The sequence below is a fragment of the Typopeltis vanoorti genome, chromosome 23 (assembly GCF_054136105.1).
Source record: "Typopeltis vanoorti isolate ZY-2024b chromosome 23, IOZ_Tvanoo_1.0, whole genome shotgun sequence".
Lineage (NCBI taxonomy): Eukaryota > Metazoa > Arthropoda > Arachnida > Uropygi > Thelyphonidae > Typopeltis > Typopeltis vanoorti.
This window is the reverse complement of record NC_143571.1, coordinates 64,159,585-64,177,600: the sequence shown is the minus strand read 5'-3', so window position 1 is coordinate 64,177,600 and position 18,016 is coordinate 64,159,585. Positions and strand designations below refer to the sequence as shown.

The 18,016-nt window shown below is 33.7% G+C and overlaps 1 protein-coding gene across 1 annotated transcript in view; it reads right to left on the bottom strand.

The window, feature by feature from the left end:
- Positions 1 to 994: 994 nt before the first annotated feature.
- Positions 995 to 18,016, bottom strand: part of LOC150093913 (death effector domain-containing protein-like) — a 59,797-nt gene continuing 42,775 nt past the window's right edge. Inside the window, exon 4 of the mRNA XM_090412920.1 lies at positions 995 to 4,075. Coding sequence (XP_090269046.1) covers positions 3,948 to 4,075 — 128 coding nt within the window. The 3' untranslated portion in view covers positions 995 to 3,947. The remainder of the gene's footprint in view (positions 4,076 to 18,016) is intronic.

Sequence of the window (18,016 nt, the reverse complement as noted above, 5' to 3'; positions counted from 1 at the left end):
TTATGCTTTGCTATTCAATTTTCCTTTGTTATTGTTAGCCTCGTTATGTTTTCATAAAATGTCTAACTTTCTGTAGAGGAAATATTGTAAATGTTTAATCACTTTTTACCTGTCATGTTGCAATAAACCATTAAAGCTGTTCTGTTAAATACTACTTTGAAAACTGTTTTTACGAAGAGAAAATAAATTTGAAGGTAGTTGTGCAGTAACCTCCCTAAACTGCATACATCATATTGCATGTTTGAAACACTTACATATTACATAGTTCACACCTCATTAAGATTTGAGTAAAAATATGAAATACAAATAGATAAACCCTATTTCCATTTGAGTAGAACTCAATGTAAAAGACTGGAATGTGACTCAATGCACATTTATCCACAAATTTTTCAGGTAATGCTAAACAATACAGATAGTGGCAATGGTCAACACTACAATCTGCTTTTGAATAAGTTTTTTGAAACTATGGGTGTTGCTCCTCCACATACTACTCTCATGACTAATATAGATGCATTTCACTGGCAACAGGGTGATTATTATTATTAAAACTTTACAGTGTGGCTGCACTGTTTGGAACAACTTTTGGCTTGGGTGTCCAACAGCCATTTTAACAATGGGAATAATAAGAAGCATTCCTCAGAAAATTTCTGCTTTATTCTCCTATGTGAGGGAGCAGGACTTTGCTCCACTCATTCTGTTTTAGATTTTTTTAAACAATCTTTTCATAGTCTGCACATTAGACCAACCAAACCTAAGTATTTTCCAGTGATGTGCTTTTGTTGTAAAATACTCTTTCGGTAAGTTTAATTCTAGATATTCCAATGTAGTAATTATAATGATAATATTTATAGTCTACAAATGATTTTTTTAACATAATAATCAGAACTCTCAACAAAAGAAAGTTTTTATTAATTTTATGCCACACATATGGTGTGTACAATGACATATTTCAAAACAAGTTGGTAAACACTTGTAGAAGGAATAACATGAAAAACCTAAATAAATTAACATTTTGAGAAAGGCCCATGCTAAAACTTGGAACAAAAAAACTTTCAGTACTACCACATGGAACCTAATAGCAAATTCTGCTCAATTATAAAGCATGTCAAGTAATGTTTCTATGCAAAATTTTGGTCTAAAAGTATTTGGAGAGGGATAAAAAAAAAAAAAAACTAAATTTTTGTTGGCAGCATGCTTTGAACACAAAAACTGCATGATTATAATAATCTCACACAAGCAAGATAGAGCACAATGAAACAGATAACTTGAATGGGATGGAGCAGCAAAGTAAGCAAGTACCACATCTTTAGCTATGAGACACTACTACAAAATTAAAATTTTTTCCCTTTCTTATTTGGAAGTAGCAAACTAAAAAATATACTAGATAATTTTTTTTGGTTCATATACTATTGTATTTGAGGATTAGCCATGGCTTTAAGCCCAAGACTGAATTAAACCATTATTATAATAGGAAGATAAAAGGAGAAGGAAAGGTTTTACATTGGAATGGGTGGTTTTTACTAGCTGATAAAACTAGGAATTGGATAAGATGGGCTATATATAACTGGAAAGAAATTTAGGAAGGACAATGAGAGACATACAAAGAGAAAGGAATCCAGATGCATCATAGCCTTGAACTCTTACCATAAATATCTGTTTCACCCTCCTTGCTTCTCTATCTATATATATAAAGAAAGGGAGGGGTCCTCCCTATTTTTTCAACCTCTTTCTGAAATTCTTTTCCAGTTAAGAAACAATTTTGCAAATAGTACCTTCAAAAAGAAATTTCAGAATAAAAGGACCTACTTCACCACCCTTTTTCCAATTCACTCTCCTGTTTTTCTACCTATGCTACAAAGTAGTATATGCACAAAAAAAAAGTTCTTGTTAATTACATGTGTCCTTTTATCATGCTATATCTGAGATTTAACTTTTTGCTCCTGTATCTAGGTTAAAGTAGTGGTAAACACCACAGCCATTTATTCACATCCTTCCATTATAGCATCATGCATGATCTCTATACCATTAACTGCATATCAGGAGAGATTAATATACTCAGATGGCTGTAGCTTCAAAGCATGCAACCAGCAAAAATTCTGCAAATAACAGAAGCATTATTTGATATGCTCCATAACTAAGAAAATTCTGAAACATTTCCAGATGATTCCCATTTATCAAATATAAAAGTATGCTATTGATATCTATATAAATGATTATTTGTTTGAACCTGAGTTTTATGTTCAAAACATGAGATTTAATGTATTTTAGTTAACTGATGTTTTGAAACAGACCACAATGGCTTTTTCAGACTGGTATCAAACTATTATAGTGAACTGATCAATATCATACTGGACAAAAAAAAATATTTGGGCTATGGTGGAAGAACTTTAATCACAAGCTGAGGACTATCAGGTCCTGCAATTCTAAACTAGATATATCAATACATAAGACTTTCATAAAATGCAGATAAAATGTAATTATTATATGTTATTAGCAAAAAAAAAAGTGTAATAATCGAGGTATTAAAAAATTGCAAAGGATGGGATTGAGTCAGACAGGGTAAAAAAGTTTCTTACAAATTTCTTTCATAATTATATAATCAAACACAAAACAATGTCTTTTTAATTAACCACCTATTTCCATCACAAAAGAATAATATTTTTACACAATAATAGTGATGATGGTAATGTAACTTCTTTTTATTGTATAATGCTGTATTTATTATCAATCACCTTGCCTTTAAATAACATTAGCATTATACTTGCAAAATATCATGCAAACTGCATGGTTTCTAAATGTACTGGCATGATGAACTGGTATAGGCTATGTGCAAGAACTGCCTTGAACAAGTGTTTTCAAGAAGTGTGGTCAACAGGACTGTGGCATGATGGGAGCAAAAATAACTTCATAGGTCAGTGACATTATCGGTTTAAGAAAGTGCATTATTTATTATTTCTGCAGCATTTGTAAAAATAATTGGAGGTAGTTAATATTACCAAACTTACTGTTTACTTACAGTTTTAACTATTTAGGAATATAAAGATATTTATATACTAATATCCTGAGTAGTACAATGACTTAAAAAAAAATTGAAAAAAAAAAAAAAAGAAAAAAAAAAGACAAAGACATGGAATTCTCAGAACAAGATTTATATATCTCACAACAACATACTTAATCACTTTGAACAATTTAAACAATAACTGTAAATGTTCTTTTAATCTAGTGTTTTTTTATTTTTACAGAAAACTCATTACATAGAACTGTAACTTCATTATAAAAATGTACTATTTTATTATTAATGTAAGAATCGTTTGTCAAGGTTGTAGGAATTTCTCTGATTATATCGCATGTGTATAGAATCTTTTTAGTGAGTATTAAAAACTAAAGCATAGTTGGAAAACAAGTAGTCACCTAATCTAGGTGGAGGGGAGAGAAGAATTTATTTAAGATAGATACATCATCACACCAACTCCCATAACTATGAACTATTTAGCTTACAAAAAATAATGTTCGTTTGTCATAACTTCATTTTTTCGATATGTGCTTGAATGTGCACTGCATTTAAGCACAGTGATGCACAAACTTCACAAATGCTTTGAACTACGTATTACAGCAAAAAAAAGTACTATAGTTTTGTAGGACTTTGCATTTAAGACTTATTCTGTACAAATTGCATAACAACACAAAAAAGTGTTCTATGATTTGACCCTCCGCAAAAAATAAAGATTTCATTAAAAATAACGTGTATGCAGTTATTTCCATTATGAACTCAAGATAACACTACAAAATAAGTATAATACATTAATAATTGGCAAAAAGGACATAAATGCAAGTCTGTAAGACTGACACTGCCTGCCATACCTGGAGGACAGTACTGCAACTGCAGTGACTTGATGTTATGATATTTCTACTTCTTAAAAGGAGAGCAATGAATCAATGAGAAACATTCATTGTTGGTTTAGATTTTTTAGCAGGATACAACGACCTTTTTCATAATCTTCTTCATCAACATTTACAAGGAGTTTGATAGCTTCATTGCCTACTGCCTGCTTTAATGTGTCTGTAATGAATACTCCTGTAATTAAAAGGATAAAATTAAGATGCAATCATGAAATAATAATATCTAAATATCATATCATTAATGGGATATCTATTTTGCATTAAAATCAGCAAACCTGAAACAATAAAAAAAAGTTCATCACTAGTACAAACTTGGTATGGTAATATGGTAATTAGGGATTTATTATTGTACAGAGTATTTTTCATAATACACTTTAATAATGCAACACTGCTCAGTTAGCATTTGTTCTTTGCTAGTGTTCATTATCAATGATCAAAATTGATGCATTTTTAAAATTTCAAGCTTGAAATGATGTATAATATATTATTCATCAAAATCTTATATAAATAGTCCAGATAAATTAAGTATTAAAAAGTTAAATTTAAAAAAACCATATAAAGGGAAGACATTGAATGTGTATCTACAGTATTAAGGAAATTCAACCTTCAGACAAAAAACTCATCCATGGTCATATTTAAAAATATGTTATTATCTTAACTTGAACCGTGATAACTTTGCCTATATGACAACTGGGGGAATATAGTTATCCTGAATCACTGAAGAATCTTTGTAAAATAAATCTTTTTTTTTTTTTTTTTAATCGTAAAACATGAACCACAGTTATGTAAACATTAACCAGATTAAGGCTTATATAACTATGGAGACTCCATTTTAATGAGATTTTTTTTTTTTTTTTTTTTTTTTTATCTCTGATGCTGCAGGCAGCAGGAATAAATTGTATTTAATAGCACTGCCTTACTCATATGGCAGGGTATATGAGAATTATAATGGATAACACTTGAAATTTTTACAATTTTATTTAAGTTTGTTTTAGGTGGTGCTTCCTGTGGAGTGACCTCAGAGACGATATTTTTTGAGGAGAAAGATGACCTAAACAAAACAATGCAAATATATGATGATGAAATCACAAACATTGTTAATTCAAAAAATGTTTGTTCTCTAGGGCAGAGTTTCTGGATTATTTAATCCTTAGTGCAGCCACAATACTTGTTTTTGAAATATTGCAAAAATAAAGTCATAAACTTAAAGTATATTACTCTTTTGTGGGTGGAATGGTCCTAAACATTAAATGGTGTAACTCGCACAATGAACATACACCTCTTTTAGAAATATAGCTTCAATGCTAAACATAAAGTGATTCTTCAATGATTTTATATTTCTAATAGTCTGTGATAATATTTAGTTCTGAATAGCTGAGGGAATACAACATATCAATAAACCACCACCACCTCTTAGTTTCTCACTCTACTGACTATATTTAATTTTAGTGCTGCTTAAGATGTTTATGTGCACTGATGTAACTGTTCATTACAATTTCATAAATTTTTATTCCATCCAAGAAGATAATATATGTAACTCCCCCCCCCCCCCCCATACAAATAATTGGGAGTTATATTACTTCTACAGAACAGTTGAATGCTTTCATTTTCTTTATGGATGTCTGCATTATTTGCAGATTTGTTTTGCAATGCACAGTAAGTAACATTAATACAGAGGAGAAATTTCCTTATGTTATTTTCCAAAAACAAACATTCAGATCTCCCTGAAATAAGTAAATGAGTGATACTGAAGTGATATAACTGCATTGTGCCATTCCATGTGAGATGGCACTGAGCACATATGCTGCACATTTTGCAACATTTTGTATGTGTGGTGAATATATATAAGACTTGAATTGTGCTAGCTCACCAGTCAGGTGCCAACCTTAGATGGAATACCATGGTCACTAATATATCAGTCACACATGTTCAATCTCTGATCTGGTCCAATGATAATTTTTATCTGTGGTAAACATTAGTTTCTGAATTATGTGAAAAATAAATATAAAATAAATAATTAAAAAAAAAACTATCTGACAGTTGTTCCTCTTCTGTTTTACTAGCATACTACACCACTACATGCAAAATGTTGCACTGTTTATTATAATGTCATTCTTCAATGGCATCAACAACAGTGGAATGATGAAATGTAGATCTATTAAATATAGCAAACTGACTATAAAAGCAAATAACATATAGGCAAAAGAAAGAATTTAATTAAAAAAAAATCAATATTTCATGAGCATGGAATCAGAGTGCATACTTACAAATTAACTGTTACATAATGCCTTCATTCTATCATACTGATCAGCAATATGATTATGTTACGAAAAGAAGGAAGCATTTAAACATAAAATGCAGATGAAACTCATACATTAAACGCATGATCGTATGTGTATTGTTCTTATAAAGTTAAAGATACATATATTCTTTATATATAAATTTAATATACACGTATGTAGTGAGGCTCATACTGCACACAAAGTGCATTCTTTCTACAGGAATAATGCACTTTGTAATGTACAGTAAGATTGGCAAATATTAATTTGTTATGTATTCACTCTAATGATGCAACAAGATGCTTATTACAAAACATGCAATGAGTATCCCTCATTCTGATCTATCTCAATTTGTCATCATTAAATTCATGATATGCACCCTCAAGGGGTGTACAGGATATGATAGTACTACATGAAAAATCTACATCGTTATTAACTTCCTATCTACAACTTTCCTCTAACTCAATCTGTTACCCATCAAGACACCAACACTATCAGATCCTATATTTCTATCTTCTAAGACACTTTTTACTGTATCAATCCACCTATATCTTAGTCTATTACAGTTATTCAATTTAGTCAGGAAATCTTGCAGACTTGTACTGGATTTATTTAGAAGTATAACATCATCTGCATAAAGTAAAGAGCTGAGATTAACATCTCCAATTTTGATATCAGGTTTAATACCACTTTCGTTCATAATGTGATCCATATAGATAATAAATAAGAGAGGGGATAATGTACACCCTTGTCTGACACCAAATTTAACATAAAACCATTTTCCTGTACTTCCTTCAATTATAACTGCTGACTTACAACTCATATAATGACTAAGTATTGTTTGATATAATGACCTCATTGACACCATATAACTGTAGTGTTTCGAATAGTTTCTCTCTTGGTACCTTGTCATATGCCTTTTCCAGATCTACAAAACTTAAATACAGATCTTTGTCATATTCCAATGATTTCTCAACTATCTGTCGTAAAGTGAAAATCTGATCTTGACAGCTTCTATTTGGCTTGAATCTAGCTTGTTCTTCACCAAGCTTCTCTTCCACAATTCTTCTCAGGAACACTCAGTAGAGAAATACCTCTGTAATTCTCACATTTAATTTTTTTTCCCCTTTTTATATATGGGTACTATGAGAGCAACTACTCCAATCATCTGGATTTCGTCCCTCTGTCCAGGCCTTCTGAACTATGCAGTGCAGCCACTAAGACTTTTATACCTCCATACTTGAGTATTTCTGGTTGAATATCATTTACTCCTGCTGCCTTTCCACATTTCAGGATTTTGATGACTTTTTCTACTTCAAGTGTGAATATGTATTCCTGAGTGCATGCCTGTTGAGTGCTTTTTTACGACTGTGCTGTCATCACTGCTTGTTTCATTTAGCAATTTTTTGAAGTAATTACTCCACACTTCAAGGATATCTTTTTCTCCAGTTTTCACATCACTTTTATGATAATTTCTTTTACAGCACTCTTTCTTCCATTTCTGAGCTTTTTCAACAACCTCCAGAATACCTTGCTACCTTCTTGATATTTATTTTCTATGTTCTTACCAAAGTCCTTCCATGACTTATCTTTAGGCTAGTTTAACACAGTGTTTAGCTTTCTTACATTTGTGTCTGCATTCTCTAAAAGCACATGCTGACTTATTTGCCAGGAACTTTTGATATGATTTCTTCTTTTCCTTCATTGCCTCTATAACTTCCTGTGTCCACCATGGAGTCCTGATTTTTCTATCCTTGCAGACAACCTCACCACATGCCTCTCTGGCTGAATCAATCAGGGTTTTCTTCAAGGCTTGCCACTGAATCTCCAAGGTTTGGTTCCTGTTCTCAAACTCTTTCATCTTTTCTTCAATCATGTTTGTGTATTTTATTTTGTAGTTCACTTCTGAGAGCTGCTCAACTTTTATTTGCTTTAAAACTTTCTTACATGTTCTTCTTTTCAATATTTCAGTTTTATCCTGTGCAAGACTAAATGGTGATCACTTCCAATTTCAAATCCTCTGTATACTCTGGTGTCCTGCATCACGGAGAAACATCACTATCAACAATAATATAATTCACATAGCCAATGATACTGTTCTTATTCCTTGCCTCTTCTCTCCATGTGAATTTGTGCACATTTTTATGTTGGAACATTGTTAGTAATAACTAGTCCATGTCCTGAGCAGAAATCCAACAGGTATTTGTCCTTATTATTAGCTTTGCTCTTTCCTCCAAATTTTCCCAATATATTTCTGCATGTCTGACAATCATTTCCTACTCTGCTATTTAGATCCCTAACAAGGACCAACTTTTCCTTTTTCATTGTGTCAGCTGTTTCTCTAAAGCCTCAAAAAACTCCTCCACTTCTGCCTTAGTAGAACCTTCTGTGGGACCATTAGCACAAATAAGTCTCATTGTCCAGTTCCTCATTCTCATATTTGCCCACACCACTCTACCTGAGACTGCCTGGTATTCAAGAAGGTTAGCCTCATATTTAGTGTTGAATACTATGGCAACTACTCCTTTTCCTTAATTGTCATTGCCTGAATATAACGTTTTGTATTTATTGCTTAGACAGATCTCATCAGTTTTTGCCTTTTTTTTTTTGTTGTTCCAGTCACCCCTATTATGTCAATCTGGTACTGGCTTCTGACCTAATGTCCAATCTTCACAACTTGTGCAATGTGGCCCCTGAATTTCAGGTCCTTGTCTACCACCACTCCCAGATCTCTGATTTCCTCTACCTCCTTTAAAATTTCCACACCAAGTGTATACTTTCAATCCATCGTTGCTTACCAAATCTCAAAACCTTACAGTGTGAAACACTGAACTGACAGTTCTACTTACCTGCCCATTCATGCAATCTATTCAAGTCCTCTTGTAAGGCCATAAGATCTGCTTGGCTCTGCATTGCTTTCCCCAGTTTTGCATCATCTGCAAACAGCTGCATATGACTAGTTAAATCCATCCCAATATCATTACCATACAAACTGAACAACAATGGACCCTGTGGCACATTACTAATCACCTTTCTCTTTCGGGATACCACACCCCCCACAAACATCTTTCTGATACCTATCCGACAGGGAGTCAATGATACAACTCAGAAGTCTGTTCTCCAATCTCATCTGTTTCAATTTATATAAGAGCATGTCGTGTGGCAGTCTATCAAAAGCCTTTGCGAAATCTAAGTACACCACTGTATATACATCTCCCATCAAAGGTATTTGTCACCTTGTTATAGTACGTATGTTGGTGAAACATGATCGTCCCTTAATAAGCCCATGCTGATAACCACAGAGAATACTTTTATTATCAACCCATTTCTGTATCCTACTTCTCACCAATCTCTCCAGTACCTTCACCACTACTACAGATATACAGACCGGTCTATAATTTGAAGCTACAGCCTTATCACCACCCTTATGCAGTGGAACAATTCTGCCCTCCTTACACTCCCTTGGAACTTGTGCTGTTGTAAGACATTTATTAAACAGGAATGCCAATGCTACTGCCAATTCCTTGGAACATTCCCTTAAGATGCATGGTGATATTCATCAAATCTTATCACATTATTGACATCAATCTTATTTATTTCCTCAAATACCTCCTGCTTACAATTAAGCCATCCCTTGCTATGTATTCCTCTACACTTAAGTTCCTCATGATTCCACCCTGATGAAGATGAAACACCTTTATAAATTGATCACTGAATACCTCAACAATGTCTTCTGCAGCAGTCACCATTCTACCACTTTCATTCATGGTCATTCTTCCTTTTACTTGCCACATATTTAAAAAACTCTCCAGAGTTTTTCTTTGCCTCATTTGCAAATTTCTGCTCATACTGCACATTTATTTTCCTTACTAAGTCACTCTCCTGGCTTGTTCTTTATACTCTTCATGGGACTGATTATTACTATTCTTCATCTTGTACTTACTCTAAAGTACTTTCTTTTTCCAGATTTCAGGCTTAAGCTCCACATTCATCCATTTTACCGCTACCTTATTCAACCTTTTGGCCTTCGGAATACATTCACACTGATGCTCTTAAGTCAGTATTGCGTATACATATGTCTTATGTATTTCTCTGTCAGTTCCCATGCAGCATTTGTTTCCTTACCGCTCAACTCCTTGTTCCATGTTATAGCTTCAAGCTGTCTCCTAAGCATGTCACAATCAGTAGCCTTATAATTACACATATCCTTTCCTCACAAAGGTCTACACGTGACTAACCACAACACAGGTAATTACTTCATGATCACTTTCACCAACTGGAATAAACTGTAAAACCCCTCTCACAATCACATCCTCTGATGAAATGATTAGATCTAGAACTCCTGATTCTCATGTACCCTCCTTTACGTGCTGCCTTAGAGAGTTATCTCTCAAGTATTCAAGAAATTCATTTTCCTTATTCCCAAATGCTATCTCTTCATTCCAATCTATACTTCCATAATTAAAATCATCCATAATAATTATCCTTCCTTTGTTCACTAATCCAAGTTTTTTATACATTTCTTCATCACCACCCAACACATTCCCAGGCCTAGAACATCCAACTAAATATGTCTTCCTCTCAAACTCCACGTTACACTACACTGCCTCATAACCATTGCCACTATTTCCCCCTTTCATGACTACCTTATGTGGACTTAATTCCCCTGCTATAATCAGCAGCACTTCCCCTCAATTCTTGCCCTTTCTATCCTCACAGAAAATTCTGTATCCTTCAATTCTATTCGCATTAGAATATCATCTTCATTCACCCATGTTTCACTTATTCCAATGATTTTGGGACAATAAACTCAATCACTGAAACCATTTCATCTCCCTTAATTCTGATACTTCTGGCAATTGTAAACAAACACAGCAGTTCATTTTTAGGTCTATAACCAGGCCTATCTAAGCCATGTGTTGGTTGCGATTTCCCCATCACCTTTATCACCACATATATAGCTCACTCTCAACTTCCCCACCCACATCACAATGTACTCCATCTTCATACACACATTCACTGCTGTAGAAAGTATTTTTAACTTGGGTATAGTTATGTTAAAGATACCAAGCAATTTTAAACCTGGTTTTACTCCATTTTTTTCCAAGTAAGCAAACAGACAAAATGTCAAGTTTGTGCCTGCAATTTATGCAAGACTAGCTGATCCCACAGGTAGTGCAAGACCAAGGCAACTCGTGGTAAAGGTGGGCAAGCTCTGATCACTAATCTTAATATTTATCCTTAATGCCAAAACACATCTCCAAGAAGGGGATGTATGATGTTTTGTATTAAAGGCAAGGGGCCACTACCCAGACCGGTTTCGACCTTTATTGAGGTCTCATCAGTGGGAGCCAGGCTAGAAATACCAAGATTTAGTAATGCAGAGCTTGACTTAGAAGTGAGAAAGGTGGAGATTTTTCTAAACGGTCAAAAGGCAACAAAAATATTCAGTGGTTTTAAAACTTTTGCTATACGTTCACTGATGCCTTGTACATAAGGGATAGTAATGCACGTTATTTCTTCTGTGTTTGAAGAGGAAGACATATTAAAACTACTCAAAGTTCTTTTAATGAAGCAATTCTTATAACCATTAGATAGAAAGGAAGAAGTTATATATTGTAGAAGTTATATGTCTTTCTCTTCAAACACAGAAGAAATAATGTGCATCACTATCCATTATGTACAAGGCATCAGTGAATGTATAGCAAAAGTTTTAAAACCACTGAATATTTTTGTTGCCTTTCGACCATTTAGAAAAATCTCCACCTTTCTCACTCCTCCTAAGGACAAGCTTCTACATCTTAATCATCCAGGTGTCTACCAGATTCTGTGCTCTTGTGGATTATCTTATTTCGGACAAATGGAAAGATCTGCCTCTATTCGGCAGATCTTCCCGTTTGTCCGAAACAGACTTTTCAGGTTTAAAGTATTCAATATAAGATTGGTTACTTTAAACCTGAAAAGTCTCGACTTGCAGAACATGCCATCTTCACTAGACACAGAGTTCATTGGAGAAAGACAAGAGTTCTTCACAAAAGTCAGTTTCTCATGGAACAGAACGCCTTTATAAAGAAACATGTGAAACTCTACTTCATTCTCCTAACTTAAAACAGATCCGACGGCTTATGTCTATCCCCTTTATGGGAGATAGTACTTTACAAATCAGCTAATCTTTCCTAACATTTTATTGTATTTATTTATTTATTATTTTTTTTAATTATTTTTTTATTATTTATTATTTATTTTTTTATTTTTAAGAAAGTTATTGACCTTTTTAGTTATCTTACACCAGCTACTTAGGTGGCGCTTTTTGGAATTGTCAGTTATTGTTTAATTTGAGCTTAATGTACTGAAGATGCCTGTGACACACAGGTGAAAATTATACTATTAAATAATCTTTGTACGTGAGTTTTTTCTGTTATTAATTTTATATCGATATGTCTACTCACGGTATACCTCTTTTAAAACCTTGCATCCTTGTTATGTCCACTTTGATCATTCATTCCTACAATCATGACTAACTCTCTGGCTTGTTTTGGGAAAATTTGGAGAAAAGTGCGAAGCTAATAATAAAGGTAAATGTCTGAAGGACTTCTGTTCTGTCCTGAACAAGTGGGAAAGCGATGCTTTCCCACTCGTTCAGGACACAAGAAGTATACAGAGGATTTGAAATAGGAAGTGATCACTATTTAGTTTTCAGCAGGGTAAAATTGAATTTCATATTGAAAAGAAGAGTGTGTAAGAAAGTTTTAAAATGAATCATGGTTGAGCAGCTTTCAGACGTGAACTGTAGACTGAAATACACAAACAAAATTGAAGAAAAAAAATGAAAGAGTTTGAAAATAAGAACCAAACTTTCAAGATTCAATGGCAACTCCTGAGGAAAACGTTGATTCAGCCAGAGACAGAGATGCAAGAGTAACTCCATCTTGCATCTCTGTCTAATCATTCCATCATACTGCTCTTCTCCATTCAGATGCACTTATCTCAACATTCCATCTTTTGTTATCACTCATTACTTTTCCTTCTAGTTAGTGTGCGTGTGTGATACATACCAAATCCGTTGCTTTTATATATATATACCCCCCCCCCCCTCTAATTCATCCCACACATTAGCAAACTGCCTTTTTCAATTCAGATATGCCGTACCATTCATTATTTTTGCTCACCATCTCAAGTCAAATGGTCTATTACTGTACATAAATATTCAAGAAATCATGAACAAAACACTCCCAAAAGAGATCAGATATTATTATTTAATATATCTGTTAAAATATAATTTTTGCACAGAAAATTCCAACTTTATTTATTTTTTTTTAAAGAGGCAATGAAGAAAAAGAAAGCATAATGAAGACTTTGGGAAGACACTGAAAGGGCTTAGAAATGGAGGAAAGAGTACTGTAAAAGGTATCAGAAATGATAAAAGACAACAAAAACTGAAGATAAAGATAAACTAGATATTTGGAATAATTACTTTGAATGACTGCTACTTGAAATGAGCAGTGTCAGCATGATGGTAGAAATCTCCCAACAGGAATGCATATCCATACTTGAAATAGAATAAGACTTTTTCTTATTCTACTAAGTTTTTTCTTCTTGAAGTAGAAAAAACTTGAAATATGGAAAGACAACGGGAGAAGATGAAATTCAGCCAGAAATGCTGGAATATGGACTAATAAACGTTTTACAGCAGTGGCTGCGCTGCATAATTCACAAAGCCTGGTCAGAGGGTCGAATTCCAGATGATTGGAGCATATCTCTCATAGTGCCCATATATAAAAAGGAAAATAAAACTGAATGTGAGAATTACAATTTACACACTGATGGGGAAGCTTGGTAAAAAAAAAAAATGGAATTCAGGCCAAATAGAAGTTGTCAGGATTAGATTTTCACTTTAAGACAAATAGTTGAGAAATCATGGGAATATAACAAAGATCTGTATTTAAGTTTTGTAGATCTGGAAAAGGCATATAACAAGGTGCCAAGAGAAAAGCTATTCAAAATGCTACAGTTGTATGTTGTCAATGGAGCATTATAACAAGCAATACCGAGTTGGAAGTCAGCAGTTAGAACTGAAGGAAGTATGGGAAGATGGTTTTATGTTAAATCTCATACAAGAATGTACATTATTCCCTCTGTTATTCATTATCTATATGAATCACATTATGAAGGAAAGTGGTATTAAATCTGATATCAAAATTGGTGATGTTAATCTTAGCTCTTTACTTTATGCAGATGATGTTATACTTTTGAATAAATCTGCATAAAGCAAAGGACAATTTTTAGTGAAGACTGCAAATTAAATATGGAAATAGACAACAGAATCAGTAAAGCTGGTATGATGGGAAATCAGCTGAATAAATTAATATCTGGAATAAGAAAGAAATTAGTCAAAATACCAAATTAGCTGTATATTCAAACCAATTTTAACTTATCCTTTCTTTTAGTGTTGCACGGTGATCAACATTCAGTTTAGAAATTATGGACTTTACAACTGTGTTATAAATAACTATTTTAATTTCCCGATGTTTCGACCTTCATATTAAGGTCATCATCTGGAATATATACAAATATACAAGGACAAGCTGAGTTATATTTCTCACCACCGGTTATTCTACTGGCATGACTGCTAGTGAAAAAAAAAAAAAAAAAACAGATAAAATTACAAATTAATTAATCATTTAGAAACTACATCAAAGCTAAATTCTATTTTAGATAACATGAGAAAAACATTCTTTCATATAGATAGTTTTCTTACAGTAACAATGATGTCCTATTTTTAACATGACAATTGTTATATTAGATTTAGGATTCTGGATTATCTACAGTTCTGTTTATAGTTAACTCTTAGGGAGAAAGGTTCCGTGGATAAAATATGTGCCTTCCATATGCTTGGGATTTTTATACCATCATTATTGTTCAGATTGGAGTGGTTGATAAGAATCTCACAGGCTTCCTTAAATTTGCATTCACACCATGTTTTGGTGTGATGTAAACAACTGGTGTTTTTCCAGTCAATTCTAAGTGTTCAGGGCATGATCAGAAAGGCCAGCTTCACCATAGTTATCATATTTAATGCGTCGTTTATGTTCCTTTTATCTGATAAGAATTGTGCATCCTGTTTCCTCTATATATGGTAGATTACAGATGCAATAAATACGGTATACTCCAGGGTGGGCCAGTGGAGGGAGTGGGATAAGTTGAGTAAGCTTTTAAATTTTGCAATAGGTTTAAAGATAATGGCTTTGAGGTTGTATTTCTGTAGTATTCTGTTTATCTGATCCCTTTAATGTAAGAAATGGTTATAGTTTTATTGTAGTCTGGTTTATCTTTGTTTTTTTATTGAGGTCTTGTAGAGAATTCTGTTAATAGTGTTTTGGCTAACCATTTTTTAGAAAAGTATTGCTGATAACTTTAAATTCGTCTTTAAGTGCTTGTTCATTGGAGCAAATCTTCACAGCGTTGTTTTTTAGAGTATTAATGACACCTAGTTTTTGTGTATATATTGGCCAGTATGTGTCGGTTTCCAATAAACACTGAAGGAAAGTCTGTGTGACAAGTGTATATAGAAATGGAAGTGTGTTCTACTTTTCAATCTCAATTGTGAACTGTATGTGTTTCTGTTGTTTGTTTAGGTGGCTGAAGAAGGTGTAATGTCTGGCAGCCATGGGATCAGATAGTGAAAACATTGTCAATGTATCTAAGCCAGACTTTGGATTTTAAACTAGAGGAATCTACAGCATTGCTCAAAATGTTCCATATAAAAGTTAGCCATGGGGTGGGGGGATAATGGCAAGCCCATGGCTGTGCCTTCTTTTTGAAGGTAGAAAGCGTTTTGCCATACAAAATAACCAGAACGTAATATATGCGCAAAAGAACCCCGTGATAGCCGGAGGGAATTTGTTTTGTAAAAGAAGGACTGTCATTGATTGGGAACATTTGTAAAGAGGGCAGAGACGTTAAAACTGACCAATAGATCATCTTTTTCTAATGTAATGTCTTTGAGCATGTTTATGAAGTGTTGTGTGTTTCTGATATAGGAGGGGAATCATGTGACTGGTCTTCCCAGACAGCAAGGATGTGTTCCATCAAGATAATGTGATGAGTTGCCATATTGTTTGAAAATGGTTTGCTGAATACGACAATTTCCAGTTGTTACTATGTACTGTATAGGCCAAACAATCTGGATTTGAGCCGGTAGAATAGCTCTGGGATTATACAGACAGAAATCTGACATTTGAATACTCCACTCCAAATAGATGCAGATCTATGAGAAGGAAGCAATCCTGAAAATACGTACATCTGCAATATTCAAAAAGGTCTTATAGGGTTTGTGTCACACTGCATAGTGGTAGTGCTGGAAGTAAGATAGTAGACTCACAAACTATTTGACTAGGACATGGTTAGTCATTTCTTGCAGAAGTCGTCATGTGCAATCGCATCCTTCAAATCTAAGACTCTTGATCCTCATGCTCTCCATTATATACTATCCACCATAGGTGTCTCTAAATCTCACAAAATTCACTTTCCTTATTCTCTGATGCCAAGTCTTCATTCTAACCTATAGTATTCGAATTAAATTCAGTTACAATGATTCTTCTCTTGTTCATTAAGCCAACTTGTCTATACATTTCTCTTTAAATACCTATTGTGCATATTCTCAGGCCTATAGTGACATTCAACTAAAAATCTCATCTTGCCTCAAAACTACTGACTGCCCTCTCTTGCATCTCCTTTTGTACAGACATAATCCACATGCTATCATCAACAGCATCCTCTCCTTTTTTTGCTCTTCCTATTCTCACAAATTACATTATACCATTCCATTTCTATTCAAATGAGAATCAGGATATTTTGATCAACCCATCAACGATGTTCCAATAATTGTGCATATTCTCAGGCCTATAGTGACATTCAACTAAAAATCTCATCCTGCCTCAAAACCACTGACTGCCCTCCTTTGCATCTCCTTTTGTACAGACATAATCCACATGCTATCATCAACAGCATCCTTTCCTTTTTTTGCTCTTCCTATTCTCACAAATTACACTATACTATTCCATTTCTATTCAAATGAGAATGAGGATATTTTGATCAACCCATCAACGATGTTCCAATAATTTTGAAGGCAAAATTTAATACAAAATTTTATCTACATTATTTATAATGCAGCTAGTATTCATTAAGAAACACAGCAATTCACTTTTAGATCTACAATCAGTGCTATTCATTCAACTTCTCGGCTATGATTTCTCTAACACTACCCACCCTTGGCCACTCACCATTTCCTATTCCCCCCCAAACTTCAAATACTTCCTATGCATTCCAGGACTATCAACATGCATCCATTCACTACTTACTTCCAACAATCACTCTCCTTACACCAATTCCTTAGTAACTCTCCTCATTTCCCCATCCATCTTGCATCTCTGTACAATCATCCCATCACACTGCTCTTCTCCATTCAGAAGCACTTATCTCAACATTCCATCTTTTGTTATCACTCATTACTTTTCCTTCTAGTTTGTGTGTGTGATACACACCAAATCCGTTGCTTTTATATACATACACCCCCCCCCATCTAATTCATCCCACGCATTAGCAAACTGCCTTTTTCAATTCAGATATGCCTACATATCCGTACCATTCATTATTTTTGCTCACCATCTCAAGTCAAATGGTCTATTACTATACATAAATATCCAAGAAATCATGAACAAAACACTCCCAAAAGAGATCAGATATTATTATTTAATATATCTGTCAAAATATAATTTCTGCACAGAAAATTCCAACTCTATTTATCTATTTTTTTTTTACCCCATGGTATAATTACA